The sequence below is a fragment of the Oryzias melastigma genome, linkage group LG8 (genome assembly GCF_002922805.2).
Source record: "Oryzias melastigma strain HK-1 linkage group LG8, ASM292280v2, whole genome shotgun sequence".
NCBI classification, from domain to species: Eukaryota; Metazoa; Chordata; class Actinopteri; order Beloniformes; family Adrianichthyidae; genus Oryzias; species Oryzias melastigma.
In genome coordinates, this window is record NC_050519.1 from 6,411,236 (window position 1) to 6,429,872 (window position 18,637).

Below are 18,637 nucleotides of genomic sequence, written 5' to 3' on the forward strand. Positions count from 1 at the left end.
AATTCAACACTCCAAAAGTATTTGTCCTGTTTAACCAGATTCTCTGGATTAGGAGTGTCAAACTCAATCGCACAAGGGACCAAAATTCAAAACACACCTTAAGTCGCCGGCCGAACAGGATAAACATTTAATGAACAATCTAAAACTAAATGAAACATAACCATTTAACATAATTATGAACGAGATATATAGCATTACCAACAATAATGCTAGTGTGAATACTGTAAGCCGAATATTTGCCCGCTGAAGATGCTGAAATTGATAGCCGGCGAAAATATTAGCTAAATGTCAAATTAACCTAAAAAACAAAATAAAAAATGCATGTGTCTGAAAAAAATAGCTAAACTTCAAAATATCCTAAAAACATAAAAAATCCTAAATTAGCCAAAACAGCTGGCGTGTAAATATTAGTCTAACTCCAAAACAGCCAAAAAAAAATTTTTCTAGTCTAACTTAGCCAAAATAGCTAGCATTTAGCTGAAATGTTAGCTAAACTCCAAAACAGGCAAATCTTAAAAAGAAAAGCCAAGACTATATTAGCCATAACAGCTAGCATGTAGCTGACATATTAGCTAGACTCCAAAATAGCCTAAAAATTCTTAGTAATGCCAAAATAGTCCAAAAAGCTGCAGAGTGTCAATTTTAAAACTTTAAAACTGTAACATAATTATGAATAATAAAAGGCAGGAATATTATTCCAGAATAAATCAATTTAAACCTTAAATAACTTTCAGTATTTTACTTTTCATAAAATATATTTTATCAAAATTATACAAGTTAGAAATGAGCGCAAGATAACATTGGGTCATTAATAACAATAAAATAAAATGATCTGGAGGGCCGGATAGAATCAGCCGGAGGGCCGGATTCGGCCCCCGGGCCTTGACTTTGACACATTTTTTTCCAGATTAGGCAAAAGTAGACCCTTTAAAAAAAAATAAAAAAAGTGAATATCCTGGAAAAGTGTTTTAATTTCTACAATTCTGTTCAAAATTAAAAAAAAAAATCATACAATATGAGCTCATGTTTAATTGATTTAAAGTATTTTTTCACAAAAATTGGGGTTCCAGCTCATTAAAGCTACTAAAGCAACTCAGTGGGCTGGTGGTGGAGTGTCCGCCCTGACACTGGATGGTTGTGAGTTCAAACCCATGACTGAGTCATACCAAATACTTTAAAAACGGGACCTAAAGCTTCCTTGCTTGCGTTAAAGGGTTAGATTGGGGGGTTAAATCACACTGCGCGACGGTGTCTGAAGCTCACCCCTACCCCAATGAATAGGGCATATGGAAATATGTCAAACCTACTAAGTGTGTGACAGCTGTAGGAGTTTAAAACAGGAAAGTTTCCTTTTTTATAATGGAATTATGTAAATAAATACACTTTTCTATCATATTTTGTAAAGGTTCTGTTGGAACCCTAATTTTTCAATTACAATGAGACAAATTTGAGTAGTTACCCCAAAAATAAGAGAAACAAAGTCATAAAATATGGTATTTAAGTAAAATCTATTATTAAATAGGAATTTGATCCCATTTATATCCACATATTAGTTATCGGGGAGCTTTTTTGTAGCTGGTTTTGTTGTTTCGTTGACTTTTTGTGACACTTTTTGTAGCAAAACTAAAAAAATGAAGAGAAATTTACTGGAATTCTAGTAAACATTGAAGTTTATTCAACTGTTCTCTGCTGGATTTGATATATTTTTATTTATTTGAAAGTTACTTTAGCCAAAGTTTGAATGCATTTCTGTGAACTTTTATAAAAATATTTTTTATTTAATGATCACCCATGTAATATTTTGATAAAAAATGTATTTTAATGTTTTTGTACACATCCTTTACAAATAAACATATGTAACTTGTAACATTTTTGGGGGAATTTTGTTAGTTTTAGCCCTCCAATCACATGACACAGTGACATTACACACTGATTCTCAATTTTTTGTGTTTTCTCCACATTTCCTGAGCTGTCTAAGCCTGAAACCTTGGTTTCAACAGGGTAATAGGTGGGACATATTGTTTTTTCATAATCCTGTTGCCCTCTGAATCCATTCCTGTCACCTTCGGTTTAGCGTGTGCAGGCACACAGAAGCATATGGTCATGGGTTTTACCTCCCAGGAAACAAAACAGGCGGGCCAAGCTTAGTGGTGCAGGGTTCTGGCTGTCAGCAGCCTGCAGGGACTCCTGCTGAGGGCTCAGGCCTGGAAAAATCTAACCAGCTTTGCTCCGTTTGAGACCTCTACCAGTTTATATTAACTCCATAAAGCCCACTACATCAAAGAATTGACAACAAATACTTTTTTCCCCCAAACCTTTTGACAAAATTTGCCAAAAATTAAGCAATATATTTTTTTATTGAGGAATAGATCGTTTTATTTATTATATAATTTAGGAAATTTTCTCACAACAATTTTAGTTTAAGATGCATAAATGTTGATGTGAGCCTTCAGGAGAAAAAACCCCAGTATTTACCCACTGGCTTAAATTTGATACGTATAATTTTAACAGTAAAAATCACAAGTTTTGCATTTTTACAAGTAAAAAAATTATTGCCATAAAGTTTTAAAAATTAGCAAAACTTTTCCTACCAAAGTATTTTTGCGATTTCATGGAAGCAGCCATAAATATATAATTATTATGAGAATCAATTAATTTTTATTCATACATATTGTCAAGTAAAATATCACATTTGTTTATTTCAGCTAATGTTTATAAAAAGTGCTCTTTCTCTTCTCTCCAAATCTAGGATCTTTGGATAAATTATTACATGATATATTATTTATCTTCAAAGATTCAATTTTCCATTCCAATGACAAAACATATACTAAAAGTAATCAGGATTTTGTCAAAATTTTATATGTATGGAATTAAAAGGCCACAAAACATCTTCTTATCAAATATTTCGAAAGAAACTGATTTAAAAATATATTTGGCTTTCATAGAAAAATGTAAAAAGTATATTCTGAAGTTATTGAAAGCCATTACTTCAAATTAGCAGACCCCCTTTTATTATTAATTTTCTTTTTTATTGAATTTGATGGTTTTATGTTGGGTTGATAACTATTCTATAAGATTATATAAATGTTTGCATATTACAATACAGTATTAGACCTGAATTTTTTTTACTAAAATGTGTTAAAAAATAAGAAAAAAAAAAGAAAACATGGAAGTAGCCATTTTGAAATGAGCAGGAAAAGTCCTCGACTGCCCCTAGTGGAGCAACGATGAACTACAGGTCAGAAAACATGGACCAAATGCTAAAAACTGAGTTTTTAAGGACATTTTGGATTATGCTAATGAGAAAAGGGTTTTAAAAATATGATATAAATAGTTATATAGGGTTAACTTTGTATTTTATAGTATAAATATTCATAAAGATTCTCATCTGGATCAGTAAAATTTAAAAAAAGGTTGCTAATTTGGTCCAGACTGAATGTTTTAAAGTGATTAAAAGTTAATTCTGTCGTGCCAACTTTTCCCCATTTAGCCGAGCATGTTGTGTACTGAAGTATTACGATGAGATCATTGGTCAGCCTTATCTCTTGTGTCACCGGACAAGCAAGGACAAGAATGCGTCCTGCTGAGCGACACCCTCAAGACGTGGCCGGTGGGGCGCGGTGTCTACTCCTGTGAGTCCACCAACAAGTGTGAACAATCCCAGCAAGTCTTGTCAAGATGGTTAAATGAGCAAATGAAATAAAACAACACTTAGAATCAGGACTAATTACTTAAGAGATTAAGGGATTAGAAACACAATTAGCCACGAGAGCTTTTTTTAAGACGTCACGTGAGTAAATCTCGGCGATGGTGTCTGGGAAAGCGTCTCCTGCTGGTTAGAATCAAAATATCTGCATATTTAAGAGCATTATCACGTGGTTGTGATCGTTTTGGAGGCTCACCTTAAGCACAGTGATGTTCCAAGCGTAGCTCTCCATGGCTTTCTGAAGTTTGCGGCCTTTGAGGCCCTCCTTTGCTCCGATGCGGTGCAGGTCCTCATGGAAGTCCAGACCTGAAACACACAGAAACTGTATGATGATGCAGCCAACAACGATATTCGAGTTAAAAAAGTATTGAAATGACCTCGGTGTGACTGAAAGTCACTGTACAGGGCCCCACATGGCACCGTGGTGTCCAGCTGAAGAGGGACAATTCAGTCTAACCTCTAATTAACCTATCAGTGCGTCAAGCTTCATTTAGCTCCAACAGACCTTCACTAATCCCCTGAAGCTCCAGGAGCAAAACTGCTGAACTCGTGTGTCTCAGCCTTCATGTCAGTCACTGACAGATAACCTCATGTCACCCCAGCTTTGATTTACTGCAGAGACCAAGATGAAACACAATTCACAGCAGCTCTTCATCTGAGCTCATTCATTAGATGAGTTCATTTCCAAATGCCAAATAAAAGAACTCTTCAACTTCAAGAAGCCCTTTGATGAAGATCGGGTTTTTGGTGCATTTTTATGATGACACATGACGAGAACTGGGCTTAAAATTGTCTTTCTGATGATTTCTTTATTTAAATCAGAGTGAATCAGGAGCAGACGATAAAATGAAGTATGAAAAAGAGCTTATTTGTGATGTAGAAAACACATTAACCAGTTCCCTGCTCTGAGTTCTCAGCAAATTTCTAATTAACAAGTGCCGCTCTACAGAAACTATGTTTTTAAAAATGAAATATTTTGTCTAATGCTGCATCATTGAGTTTTGATGTTAAATCAATGTACAGATGCCATGTTTGACAATCAATCGGGCGTAGTGCAGTTTTGAAGGCAAACATTAAGTTTTCAGTGACTCCAAAAAAAAAAAAAATCCAATATGGCCGCTCTATGTAAGGATGTTTCGCCCTTCCATTCTTTTACCCTGCCCAAGGATCGGTCCACGGACACTGACCCTTGTGACGCAGACAGAACTGGTGCCCTGACCCGGCACTGGATGCGGTACCAGACGCGAACAGGGTCAGGATGCAAACCGGTACCAGTGCTGGGTGCTAGTGCGCTCAGCGTTATGGTACTAGACCGGTTCTGATTAGTGGATCAGGGGTTGGGGACCTGTAATTTAATGGGGACAGCCAGCGCGTCTAAAGAAAAGTTGGGGACCACTGAGAAAACTTTTAAAATACCTTAGAAGATCCGAGTGGGCCTTTAAAGGCTCGGATGAAAATGGTGTTTTTGGTGTTCTCATCATATTTTCATGGGATTTTTCTGATGATGGAGGACATATTTAAGAAAAATAAAGCTCAAATATGAATTTCTGAGCATTTTGTAATTCAAATAGTCTAGGACTAGTTTAATAGTTAATTTAATAGTTGGTAAGTCGTTAATTTAATTAATTTAATTTAATTTATGGATTCAGAGTGTAGTAAAGTTGAAAGTTATAATGGCATTATTGTCACTTTTTGGACTATTTAGATATTTATTATGTTTTTTAGACTATTTTGGTAAGCTAACATTACAGCTACATGCTAGCTATTTTGGCTAATTTAGGGTTTTTGTCTTTTATGGTATTTTGAAGTTTAGCTAATATTTCAGGTAAATACTAGCTGCTTTAGCTAATTTAGGATATTTTTCAGGTTTTTTAGGCTAATTTGGAGTTTAGCTAATATTTCAGCTGCATGCTAGCTATCTCGGCTAATTTAGGCTTTTTGTTTTTTAGGCTATTTTGAAGTTTAGCTAACATTTCAGTTACACACTAGCTGTTTTGGCTAATTTAAGATTTTTTGTTTTTGTTTTTTAGGCTTTGGAGTTTAGTTAATATTTCAGCTACATGCTAGCTGTTTTCGCTAACATAGGCATTTCTTGTTCCTTAGACTATTTTGGAGTTTATATAATATTTATGCTAGTTGTTTTGGTTAACTTAGGTTTTTTTTTTTTCATTTTTTTAGGCTAATTTGGCATTTAGCTAATATTTTAGCTATTAGCTTCAGCATTTTTAGCTATCAGCACTAGCATCTTCAGCGCCCAAATTCAGCCTACAGCATTCACACTAGCGTTATCACGGGTAATGCTAAATATCTAGTTAGTTTAAAGCTAATGATGGTTCAGATGTGCGTTTTACATCCACTTTGTGTATGGCCTGAGTAGTCGAATAATCATAAAAAATAATCAGTGATTAGTCGACTAATAAAATAATCGTTTGTGGCAGCACTACATCGAAGTACATGAGATTTGTTGTCCTCTACTACACAAATTCTCATTGCAGTGTTGTGTTGTTGTGCACACCTGTGAAATTAATCCAACTTCCCTTGTGCAAAAAAGAAAAATGTCAGAATCCCTGGCCTGCCATTAATCAAACATTTGTGGTGCAAAGTCAGTACAAAATCCCAACTTCAGAGTTTAATTAACAGCGATTTAATCTCAGAATCTGTTGAGGCTAATGGGTTGCTGCTGGTGCAAAGCTGAGCCATGAACGTTTGCGATCATGTGAGATGAAGTAATGAGGAATTCAAGGAGCTGAACGAGTTAGCCAAAGGCAGTTCATAGCATTACAGCTGAGCGTTTAATGCGACGATTATTGAACTTTGCATTCCCCAAACGGTAATACAGTTGCTGTTGCTTACTGTCATATTAACTGTGAAATCTGAGCTAATGAACAAATTGCGGCCCTGTGGCTCCGTGTGGAGGAGCGCGGGTCTTATGAGGTTCAGAGATGGAGGAACTTAGAGGGAGACGTTTTCTCTTTTGAGTAAAATCCCCTGCACCTTTTTCTCCAAATGCAAGAAAAAAAACAACTCCAGGTTTCAGGTGAAGAGGTTGTAAATAACAAAATCTAATAGAATTTCTAGATCTCAAAACACAAATGAAAATAGACATGTTTTAACACAGAGACTCCTGATAATTACATCAGTTTACTTTATTAATTTAGCTCAGCATAAATATCCTCCGGGGCCAAGGGAGGTGTCTTCACTGCAAACTAAGAGCAGGATTTTCTGCTGCGGCAGTGAAAAGGAATCCTTCATGGTACAAAGTCATTGGAAGCAAAGGCACAGAACTGCCATCCTTGTCAGATTTGTATGATTATGGAGATACCAAAACCAATACTCCCGTAAATAAAAGCAGATGGAGAAGGAAAATAGATTGAAAAAATGAAAAAGAAGCATCAAATCCTAGGAGATTTTTAGTCATTCCACCATACGTAGTTTACTAAATATTGGGCAGAAAGTGTGAGAATCTACTTTTTTTTTTTTAGTAGATCAAATTTAAACTGTACACTATGACAAGAAGGTGAAGTATTCTTCAATAGAAGTTAAAGTTCTGAGAGAATGTAAGAAAACCTTTGTTTTAAAGAGAGGAACACTGAAAATTATGAATGTGTGAAGCTGATCTGTTCTTTATATAGATGTGGACCGACTATTTTTATTATTTCTTAAACTTCCCGAAACACTGCAGGAAGTCTATTCCTGCTTGCTGCTTTTCTGCAACACAAGTTCAAGACCGCACATTCTTAAAAGTGAATTTACCCCATAGTGTTCACACTGGACAAGCAGGGAGGGGCTTCTTGTGGTTTGGTGCGAACCAAATTTTGCTCCAGACTTGGGGTGCATTCCGACCAGTTCAGACAGCTTAATGTGGTCCAGATTGAGTCCTGAACCTTGCGTTTGATCTGTATTCAGAGTAGTTCACTGATTCAAACTTTATATTTTACTGAGCAGTTTTAAACATCTGTATCAATGTCAGTTATAACACTTTTACCGTTACTTTGGTACGGTGGAGCCATTCTGAAATACTTTCTGTGTTTCATCGTTGCTCTGCTACTCTGTTTACATCCCATAATGCCCGGCTACGGTGGCCCTTTTGGTCCAGTTGTTCCACTCCGAGCACGGAGTCTATTCAGGCTGAAGAAACTCAGAGCGAACCGGAGCTCAGTCCAATTGGAAAAAAACTGAGACCGCGTCAAAGGACGAAAGCAGCTCCTGGTCCTGGACCGGGGTCTGTTTGGGTGTTTTCAGATTGAACGTTTGTTCCGGATTACAACACTGACTTTCAAACTATGGCTTACAATAAGTGAACCAAATGTTTCTTCTCAGAATAAAGCAATTCAGGCCCAAACTGGAATTATTAATGTCTCCTTCATTCATGATCACTTTTGTAACGGTTGGCACCTCCGGTTAATTGAAAACCTACATTTAAACAAATTTTTTGTTGTTTGACCGCAGTGCATTGTGGTCTATATTTGCTAATGTAGTGAGCATCGATGCACGTTCGTTTTTTGCAAAGAACTTCATCTGTATCAAGCTAGGGAGCTCTGCTGTCCTCCGGGCGGCTGGCTAGCATAGTGAGCCTGACCACTGAGTGCCCATTTAAGCCAATGTGGGCAAACACAGGTGGGGCCACCATGAAAACTGTGAACAAACCCAACCGGGGTCCACATTTTCTGCCCACTTTTAAACCGTATGGGGCCCACTTGGCCTTGCTGACTGGGAGCCTAACAAATCAAAATTCTTCCCCTACTCCTCCAATTGTAGGGGCATTTGAAAGAGTAGGGGTGTCCGAGATATAGAGCCCTCCGCCTTGGGGATGAACCGCGTCGCGCTGTGCTGCGGTGTATTTCCGAGCGCTAGCATCTGCGCACTAACATAGTTGACCACTGACTATTGATGACAAATTTGAAGACACTATTTTTCCATAACTCTCTGTTTGGAGGGCTAAATGTGGGGGTAGGTAGAGGCCGTAGGGGTATTGGTCAAAGTTTGACCAGGTTTAGCTTTCCACTTGCGTTCAATGGCCACACATAAAGCCCGTAGAAACTTTCGTAGCAAGAAAATAAGAATTTAAACTTTTCTGAACATGGACTTTTCATTGGAATTGTTTGCTTGAACAGCGTCGCTGACGTGAAAGTAGCTTGACTGTTTGAACATTTACTCCCGTACTTTAAAGCAGTCTGTCTGAACGTTCAATTTGGGTCTAATTAGCATCTCTAATCTGTTCTAAAAGCCCTTTCTCAATCTCCTCATATTCATTCCTCTTCGCCTTGTGACTCGGATGATGAACTACTCCTATCCTGCCTTTCATCCTTAAGAAGTATATGCCTGTCATCCCCTCTATTAGACACCTCACACACCGGAGGTAAACAACTCTGCCTCTGCTCCAAAAATCTCATTATTATTCAATGACACAATTACCTACAGGGAAATTGAAAAAAAAACGTAATTAAATGTAGACTTCTAAACATGGGAATTCTGACCTCTACAAAGCGACTGCTAAACACATTCATTATTGATCAGGAAATAAAACTCTTCGAATTCCCTCATAGGGTTTTGAATACAGAGGAGCAGCAATTTAGGCAAATTCAAGTGTTTTATTGAAGACCCACTCCAATGAAAATGGTGTTTTAAACTTGTTGGTGTGGTGTTTTTTTCATGATAAAGTACATTTATCATGAAAATTAAGGTAGGGGATGTAAGCTAGTGGGAGTGTAAATAAATAGATGGCTCCCAGACATGGGGAAAGGAAGAGGGGATTGCTGTGAACCAAATGGCCCCGCCCACAACTCAAAGGGGAATTTCTGATGAACTACCGCCGCTCTGCAGACACTATGTCCTAGAACAGGGGTTGGCAACCTTTAACAGGAAAAGAGCCATTTGGGCTTGTTTTCTACTGGGAGCCATATCTTTACTTTTTACCTTTAGTAGAGGCCAAATTAGGGGAAAAACTTTGCTTTTTACTTAATTAGTGGCTGAACTCTAAATTAGCATAAAATTCGTTAGTAAATTAAATCAGCCAAAAATGTTAGCATGTTGCTAAAATAAAAGCTACTCTCAAAATTAGCCTAAAAACCCAAGTAGAAAATAAATTAGCCAAAACGTTAGCATATATTGCTAAAACATTAGCTAAACTCAAAATTTGCATTAAAAAGTAATTAGAGGCCAAATTAACCTTAAAGAAGCTAGCTTGTTGCATAATTACTAGCTAAACTCCAAAACAGCCTAAAACCCCTCAGTAAACTAAATTAGTCAAAAATGTTAGCATGTTGCTAAAACAGAAGCTAAATTATAAATTATACAAAAAAAAAACTTCAGTAGGTAACAAATTAGCTGAAAACATCAGCATTTTGCTAAAGTATTGGCTAAATACCAAATTAGCATAAAATTCTAATTGGTGAAAAGCGTTAGCCTATTGCTAAAATATTAGCTAAACTCTAAATTAGCCTAAAACCTCAGTACACAAAAAACTTGCATAAAACGTTAGCCTGTTGCTAAAATATTAGCTAAACTCTAAATTAGCCTAAAACCTCAGTACACAAAATACGTTAGCCTGTTGCTAAAATATTAGCTAAACTCTAAATTAGCATAAAACCTCAGTACACAAAAAAACTAGCAAAAAACGTTAGCCTGTTGCTAAAATATTAGCTAAACTCTAAATTAGCCTAAAACCTCAATACACAAAAAACTAGCAATAAATGTTAGCCTGTTGCTAAAATAGAAGCTAAACTCTTAATTAGCCTAAAACCTCAGTTCACAAAAAACTAGCAAAAAACGTTAGCCTGGTGTTAAAATATTTGCTAAACTCTAAATTAGCCTAAAATCTCAGTACACAAAAGACTAGCAAAAAACGTTAGCCTGTTGCTAAAATATTAGCTAAGCTCTAAATTAGCCTAAAACCTCAGTACACAAAAAACTAGCAAAAAACGTTAGCCTGTTGCTAAAATAGAAGCTAAACTCTAAATTAGGCTAAAACCCCAGTAGACAACAAACTAGCAAAAAACGTTATGTTGCTAAAATAGAACCTTAATTCTTTTGAAAATTACCCTTATTTTATTTTTCTTCAGCTAGAGAGCCACCATGAAGAGATAAAGGAGCCACATGTGGCTCTGGAGTCTCAGGTTGCAGACCTCTGTCCTAGAAAATTACATTTTTTTAAATATATTTTGGCTAAAAACAGCATACCAATGGGAAAACTTTTAAAATAGATCAAAAGTTGATCAGAGTGGGTTTTCAAATATAAAACAGTAAAGAGTTTCTGAAAGCCGGCACTCTCATCTACACTTGTAGACAAAAACAACCCTTTTTGTTGGGTTCCATCACTTCTTCAGAGCTCATGTCCAGTTCTTTTGAGTTCCGTCTTGAATCGCTGCAGGTCACCAGGTTTAAAGAGTTATTATCAACTTCCACTCCTACATTCCTGCCCTTGAACATTACCAAGGATGTTTTCTCTCTCATCGTAGCCGGACTTTCTCCTGCGTTGCCCCCGTAAGTCAAAGCAGGCATCCTCCCTTATAAAATCTGTGATAGTATTTCTTAAGAAAACGGTGAAACCTTGAGAAAATTGGAGATAAAATGAGAACTCTATTCAAAAGAAAGACCTCGAACCCAAAAAAACTAAACTTTTCAGCTGACAGAAAAGCCTTAAAAGGAGGGACAACAGCATCACACCCAGCGAGATACAAGGAGATGGTCAACTCAAGGTTTTTTTTCGTTTTATTTAAAAAAAAACAGTGATATTAAGCTCTTTATTTTCTATCTACAATGCTTAAAACATTTTATATCATTGGAGAATCCATGTGTAGCTTTTATTTATTAAATTTATTTCCTATTTTATTTTGTTTAGTACTTTTTTAAAGATTTACCTTCTATCTGCTGTTAATTGTTGTAACCCAAAATGAAAAATTAACTTAAAATCTCAGAATAAATGTCATAAAAAAAAACAAAAAACGATGTGAAGTCGTATTTAATTAATTTAATTGATCTGGGTGAGTTCATGACAAACTGAACATCTGGAACATCAATATGTGTTGTTATTGATTGTTTTTAAGGATTCTCAATAAAAACTGTTATCTGTAACCATCTATATCAGCTAATAACACAACCAAAGTCTCTGACCCAATAAATATGCCAAAAAAATTTGCTAATTTAATTTTTTTTAGAAAAAAAAATTAATAAAAAAGAATCCAAAATGCTTTTTTTTATTAGTATTGAGCAAAATACCCATCTGAAAACCAGAATTTTTAAAATCCATAAAACTACAATTCCCAGAGACCCACTTTTTCCTCATCTGGTGCAATTGAAAAGTCTCAAATATCTTGTGTTGATACCAAAATAAGTTATTTCAGTATTATGCAGCAGGTGGGAGACATTCAGGTTAGTCAGGAGGTTGTAGTTTGGGTAGCAGCAACCGCTTTAAATCAGTCAAACTGGTTATTTTTGTTCTCAAACTGGTTTAAAATAAACTATTTCTTAAGTACACTGGACTTTGAAGTGAAACATGTACAAAGTTTTGGTGCAGGACTAAAATTTTGGCTTTGGTATGTTTTATTAAACAGCTACTGAGGCTACAAATCTTTAGAAAAAATGTTTATGGAAAGCTTTAACTGTTAGTTTCTATATTGATTACTAAAACAAAGTGAAATTAATTAAAAATAACATGTTTTAAGTGTTAAAATTATTTATTGCATTTGCTTATTTCAATGGGATTTTTCCTTAATTTTTTATTTGAATCAAAATAGAAATTTTCTGATTTTTAATTAACTTTTTATCCTTCCTTGATTCTCTTCTGAGCCTGGCTTTTCTCCGTGAAGCACTCGCACTTGAAGCGTGCCTCATAAATAAATGTAGGCCTCTGCATTCAGACTGTATAAGTGTTCACACACGAGAGACTGAACACGGTGTACACAAAAACACAGTGGAAGCATCTGGAGGAGCAGAGTGTGCTCTCCTGCTGTTTTCCTCCCCTCCCATTATCCATGTGTGATTGCAGGCCTCCGCCCCGGGGGGAATAATCCAACACCTCTCCATCCTCATCAACATGTAAGCTTCATCGCCCAAATTAAACGGATTCACTGCAAAGATGATTGTGCATAAAGTCAAAGCAAGAGTAAAAACGGACTTCCTGTTGGGCAGCTGACACGAACAAACACATCAATTCATTTAGTTTTTAGGGAAAATTGCAGAATTGGCTTCTCTTTTATGATTTTAAGCTGCTATTGCCCTAATTATTTTAAAGTTCTCACAATCATAGCCTTTAAATAAGCATCCAAAAAAGCTGACAGGTCCTTCCGATCCCACAGTTCCACTCGGAACCCTTTTTTCAGCTCCCAACACAGCAATTACAACCAAATTACACGTCTGCTTTTTTTAGATCTATGCTGGAGAACTTCAAGCGCAACATTTTGACCGTGTTCCAAATGGCCTTCCGAGAAATCTAAGAGCTGCTGAGAAAACAACAAAAACAAAAAAACATCGGTCATCATTGTCCTGATATAAATATTCAAGCTTTTAAGAAAAACAGACTAATGACTGCAGAAACTCTCTGTCCTTGATACAGTAGATCACAATATTTTACCTAAAAGGCTGAGAAGTTTGGGTCTCCCTGGTACTGTTCTTTTCTTATCAAACATTTATTATAAATGAGGATACATGCCCCTTAAGAGTCCAAGAAATCAATTGTGGGGTTCCCCAGGGATCCATTTTAGGCCCACTACTTTAGACACACAACTTTACATCGCTGTGACTTCCAGCTACAAACATATTTATAAATTGTATTTTAGACTAAAAAGCATTTGATGGCAGAGAATTTAGAACTCAATCGGGACAAAACGGAGATTTTAGTGAAGAGAGAGAATATTTTTGTCAAATCTGAACAAAAAAAAAACTAAAAAACAAATTAAGTGTGTGAGACTCAAATATTTTTTAAAAATATAACAAAAACAGGATTTTATGTTCTCAAAAATATTTCCTTTTGCTAGCACAAAGGTGCTAGTATACACTTTTGTTTTATTTAATTCATAAAAAGTTTTAACTATATAACCCCTTAGTGTATTCATTGAGTATGAAAAATGGTTTATAATTGTTAAGCATTCACAATTATACAATTACACACTTTCAACGATTTCTTTAACCTTGGTATCAAAATGTTCTGCTTATTCAGGACATTACTGCGTGTATTTTTGGTATTCATAGACTTTATAGTTTTTTTCAAATAATCAGCAAAATAGGAAATGAATGAGAAAACTTGTGAACTTCTGGATACTTTCATTTAGAGAAACCCTACAAACTTTTAAATGTTCAGCAACAACTGTTTTTTAGGATAATTTGGAGTTTAGTTTTTATTGTAGCAACATGCTAGCTGTTTTTGGCTAATTTAGATATATAACCAGTTTTTTAGGCTGATTTTGAGTTTAGCTAATATTTTAGCATTATGCTAGCTATTTTGGCTAATTTAGAATTTTTCTTAAGCTAATTTGGATTTTAGCTAATATTTTTAACATTTTGCTAGCTGTTTTGGCTAATTAAAACATTTTTCATTTTTTTAGACTGATTAGGAGTTTAACTAATAATATTTTAGCATTGTGCTAGCTGTTTTGGAAAATTTAGATTTTTTTAGGATAATTTAGAGTTTAGTGAATATTTTAGCATTATGCTAGCTGTTTTGGCTAATTTAGACATTTTTCCATTTTTTACGCTAATTTGGAGTTTAGCTAATATTTTAACATTATGCTAGCTGTTTTAGCAAACTTAGACATTTTTCTTTTTTGCCAAATTTGACATTTAGCTAATATTTTGGCATTTTGCTAGCTATTTTGGCTAATTTAGAATTTTTCTTAGGCTGATTTGGATTTTAGCTAATATTTTTAACATTTTGCTAGCTGTTTTGGCTAATTTAGACATTTTTCAATTTTTTAGGTTGATTAGGAGTTTAACTAATAATATTTTAGCATTATGCTAGCAGTTTTGGCTAATTTGGATATTTTTCCATTTTTTAGGCTAATTTGGAGTTTAGCTAATATTTTACATTATGCTAGCTGTTTTAGCAAACTTAGACATTTTTCTTTTTTTTTGCCAAATTTGGCATTTAGCTAATATTTTAGCATGCTTCTGGCTTTAGCATTTTCAGCTTTAGCATCTTTAGCCGCCACGTTAAGCCTCCAGCATTCACACTAGCATTATCGCAGATAATGTCACATTTCTAGTTGTTTGATTTATATACAAAGAGAAAAATAGTGACCAGTATTGAAGTTTATCATTTATTTTTGTACTAATTGTGTTTACGGATTTAAACATCTTTTTTTATAGCTGATGTTTTTCTGCAAAGTTATCAGAATTTCGTTGTAAACCCTCCTTTTTTTATCAGCATGCTTCAAAGCCTGTTTACGTCAGAGAAAAAAAGGCAGCAAAGTGTACATTCCATATTTCCTTTCAGCTTTTATGCCTGACTTACTGCTATCAACACCACAGCAAGCGCCTGACAGCCGCAGCAGACAGACAATGAAGCAACGCAGAGAAGTCTGCGTTTCAGGATGGCGTTAGCTTGGCCTGAGGCCTGCGTATCAGTGCAGGGGGGGAGTGGGCGACGGGGTGAGTGCTATGTTTGGCATGCAGCTGAGCTCCCTCACGGCTGCCAACGCAATCCATTTGTCTCAGAGTATAATTATTCTCACTTTCATGAAAACCCAGGAAACGTTAAAATCAGGATCCTCCACAAAGGTTTGTTGCCGTTAGCAGCTGACTAAGCACCAGCCTCACATATCATGTATTAGACGCTTCCATTAGTGTGGGGTTTAAGCTCTGCGCTCCCGGATCTGGTCTGGGGTACTGTGGAGCCAGGGGACGGCTTTGCGATTGAATCCACAGAGTTCAGCCAACATCCCTGGGTAATTACCGCACACATCTCAGCCTTGTTGTGCTGCAGCGACTGAAGCATATCGCCGCCACACGGGAATAAATCCGGGCACAGGGGGTTTAAATTGGCTTACTCGCGTGAGGATTTAGGGTTGGGATGTGACATTTTGTGAGCCTCATTGTAATAAACAAAACAAACAGCTGCAGAAATAAAACGATTTCCACTGACATCAGAGTGATGTCAATAATTAAACATTCAAATGCGTCATAACATTTGACTAATGTGTCTGCGGACGAGTCTTGGACTAAAAACAGAAAAATTGTGATTTGTATTTATAAAGGAAATAAAATCTATTTGTTTGAATGCATGTCTGAGCTTTTGTGGCTGATTGACTGAAAATCAACAAAACAGACGTTGATGGAAACAGTAAAAGAAAATAATTATCCAGTAAAACTGTTAAAACTATGTTTTTCTCTTTTAGCTGAAAGGAAGTAAAGATTTGTGAGCATCACAGCATAAACTTGACAACATCTGCTAAAAGAAATAAATAAATACACATTTTTTGAACCTGCTTAATCTCCACTGAGGTCACAGAGTTGCTGGAGCCTATCCCAGTCACTGGATAGAAGGAATGTTTGGTTTTTAGTCAGAATTAAAAAAAAAACATTGTTGATTTCTGGACATAGTTTCTGCAGGATGGCAGGGGTTTTTCAGAAATTCGCCTTTCAATTGCAACCCAGAACTGACCTGTTTTTAGTTGCGGTCACATATCCCAAAATGCAACAGCACGATGAACTAAATACAAGTTTTTCAGCAAATTCGGCAGGTGACCCCATGGTGGCATTTGTATTGCATTTTTACACACCACATGGTGACCGCGGTGTCAGGACTCACTCTGCAATGTCCTCCTCCGACCACCAGAGGGACCCCTCTCCTGGGTACTAACCATCTTCAGCACCTTCCTCACTACAACTCCCATCAGCCACCGCTTCCATACTCTCCACGCACCCCTGATCATCATCATCCTCATCAGAAGCACCAGCATTTATACTCACTGAAGTCTTACATTCAGTGCGAAGTCTTGATCGTGTTTTCCCGTCAGTCTGAGCAGTTTTCCTCGTGTTTTTAACTAGTGCTGCCACAAACAATTATTTTAATAGTTGACCAAACACCGATTTTTTTTTCTGATTAGTCGACTAATCGGGTCATGCACAAAGCAGATGTAAAACACACATCATTAGCTTTTAACTAACTAAAACCTAGACATATATCATTACCAACCCTGACATTACCAGGGCAACAAAAAGTGTCCGCACTACAGGAGCTATCCAGCCGTACAGTTTTGGTCAAGATGCCAGGTCAGACGAGGAAAACGAAGATGCATCAGAATGGACTGCTCCTTGAATAAATAAATACTCAGAAATGCAATTTTGAGCTTAATTTTCTTTAAAAATGTCCTCCATAAAGAGACAAATGCCACAAAAATGTGCTAAAAACATTTTTCATCAGAGAAAACTGAAGAAATAACAAATATTTTTTGATAATTTGGAAAAAAATTAATAAATGACCAAAAAATTATTATTAATTATTTTTCAATAGGCCGCAATGTCCGTTAAAGTGCACTTTATTATTGTTCTATTCAATCTGAAGAAAAAACATCCAAAAGAGGCACTTTCCTATAGAGGAGCAGAGCTAATGAGGAACAATTAGTGAATGTAAAGAAAGCTCAAGGGAAGAGGCTACAATATTTTTTAATTTGAAGCCATTTCTTGACTAATGATCTTATCCTGGTCAATTTGAATCCTTTGTGTGGAAAGCTTGACTGCTTACAATAGGAACCTTTATATAAAAAAGCCTAATGAAACACTTCCTTAATGCCATCCTTTTTTCTTTGACGAACGCTGCCCCCTTTCACTCCTCGTTCTGTCAAACCTTTTCATTTCTCTGCTTCCCTCAAAGGATGTTTATGCTCCCCGTCCTCTTTCCCCTGCAGCTCTTTGTCTGTGCGGCTGGCTGATTGTTTTCACCTGCCCACAGCCCATAACTACAATGTGCTGACTCACTGATGATGGCCCGCTCTATTGACAGCAGCCACTGCTGTTGATGTTGATGGAAACGATGTGGGAGTGGGTACACTATGCTAATTCTGTCAGGGACAAAGACGGGACGTTCTAAATGCTGCAAAAGGAGGCAAAAATGTTGTGATATAATGGCTCCTTTAAAGGCTACGTACCTGCCCTTTGTGCTTGTGTAAGCTTGGAGTAGACCACATCAGCTGACTCAATCAATGTTTTGCTGGTTTGGATCATCTACGGGGAAAAAAAGGAAAAAGGTGTGAGTTCATGTTGCATTTCTCATCTCGATATCCTTAAAAACCTTCAGTTCAGGCAGAACAAAAACAGATGAGGACAAGAGAGGCAATACTACCAAGACAGGAAATGTTTAGAGGCAGATTTATCAGCTGCAAATAAATTAATAATTTAGTCTACAAGTGTTAAAGTCAAGGCCCGGGGGCCAGATCCGGCCCTCCAGATCATTTTATTTTAATGTTATTAATGTCATCTTTCGCTTATTTTTAACTTGTGTAATTTGACAAAATATATTTTTATGGAGAGTAAAATATTGAAAGTTATTCACGTTGATTTATTCTGAATTAATATTCCTGCTTTTTATTATTCATAATTATGTTAAAAAGTTACGGTTTAAAATTTAAAAATTGTCATTCTGCTAGCTTTTTGGACTATATTGGCCTTTACTACCATCTTTAGGCTATTTTGGAGTTTAGCTAATATTTGAGCTATGCTAGCTGTTTTGGCTAATATAGCTTTGGCTTTTCGTTTTAAGTTTTGGTTTTTGGCTGTTTAAAGTTTTTTTTTAGTCCATTTTGGAGTTTAGCTAATATTTGAGCTATGCTAGCTGTTTTGGCTAACATAGGCTTTTTTTTTGTTTATTTTTTTTTGTTCATTTTGGAGTTAAGCTAATATTTTTTCAGCTACATGCTAGCTGTTTTGGCTCATTTAGGCTTCTTATTTAGTTTTTTAGGCCGTTTTGAAATTTAGCTAATACATGGTACCCGTTTTGGC

General features: G+C 36.1%; 1 protein-coding gene across 2 annotated transcripts in view; it reads right to left on the reverse strand.

The window, feature by feature from the left end:
* Positions 1-18,637, reverse strand: part of si:ch211-210g13.5 (inactive phospholipase C-like protein 2) — a 103,732-nt gene that overhangs the window by 6,003 nt on the left and 79,092 nt on the right. For both annotated transcript variants that reach the window (XM_024273020.2, XM_024273021.2), the window contains exons 4-5: positions 17,788-17,863; positions 3,903-4,012 (exon numbers count right to left, since the gene is read on the reverse strand). In XM_024273020.2, coding sequence (XP_024128788.1) covers positions 3,903-4,012; positions 17,788-17,863 — 186 coding nt within the window. The remainder of the gene's footprint in view (positions 1-3,902; positions 4,013-17,787; positions 17,864-18,637) is intronic.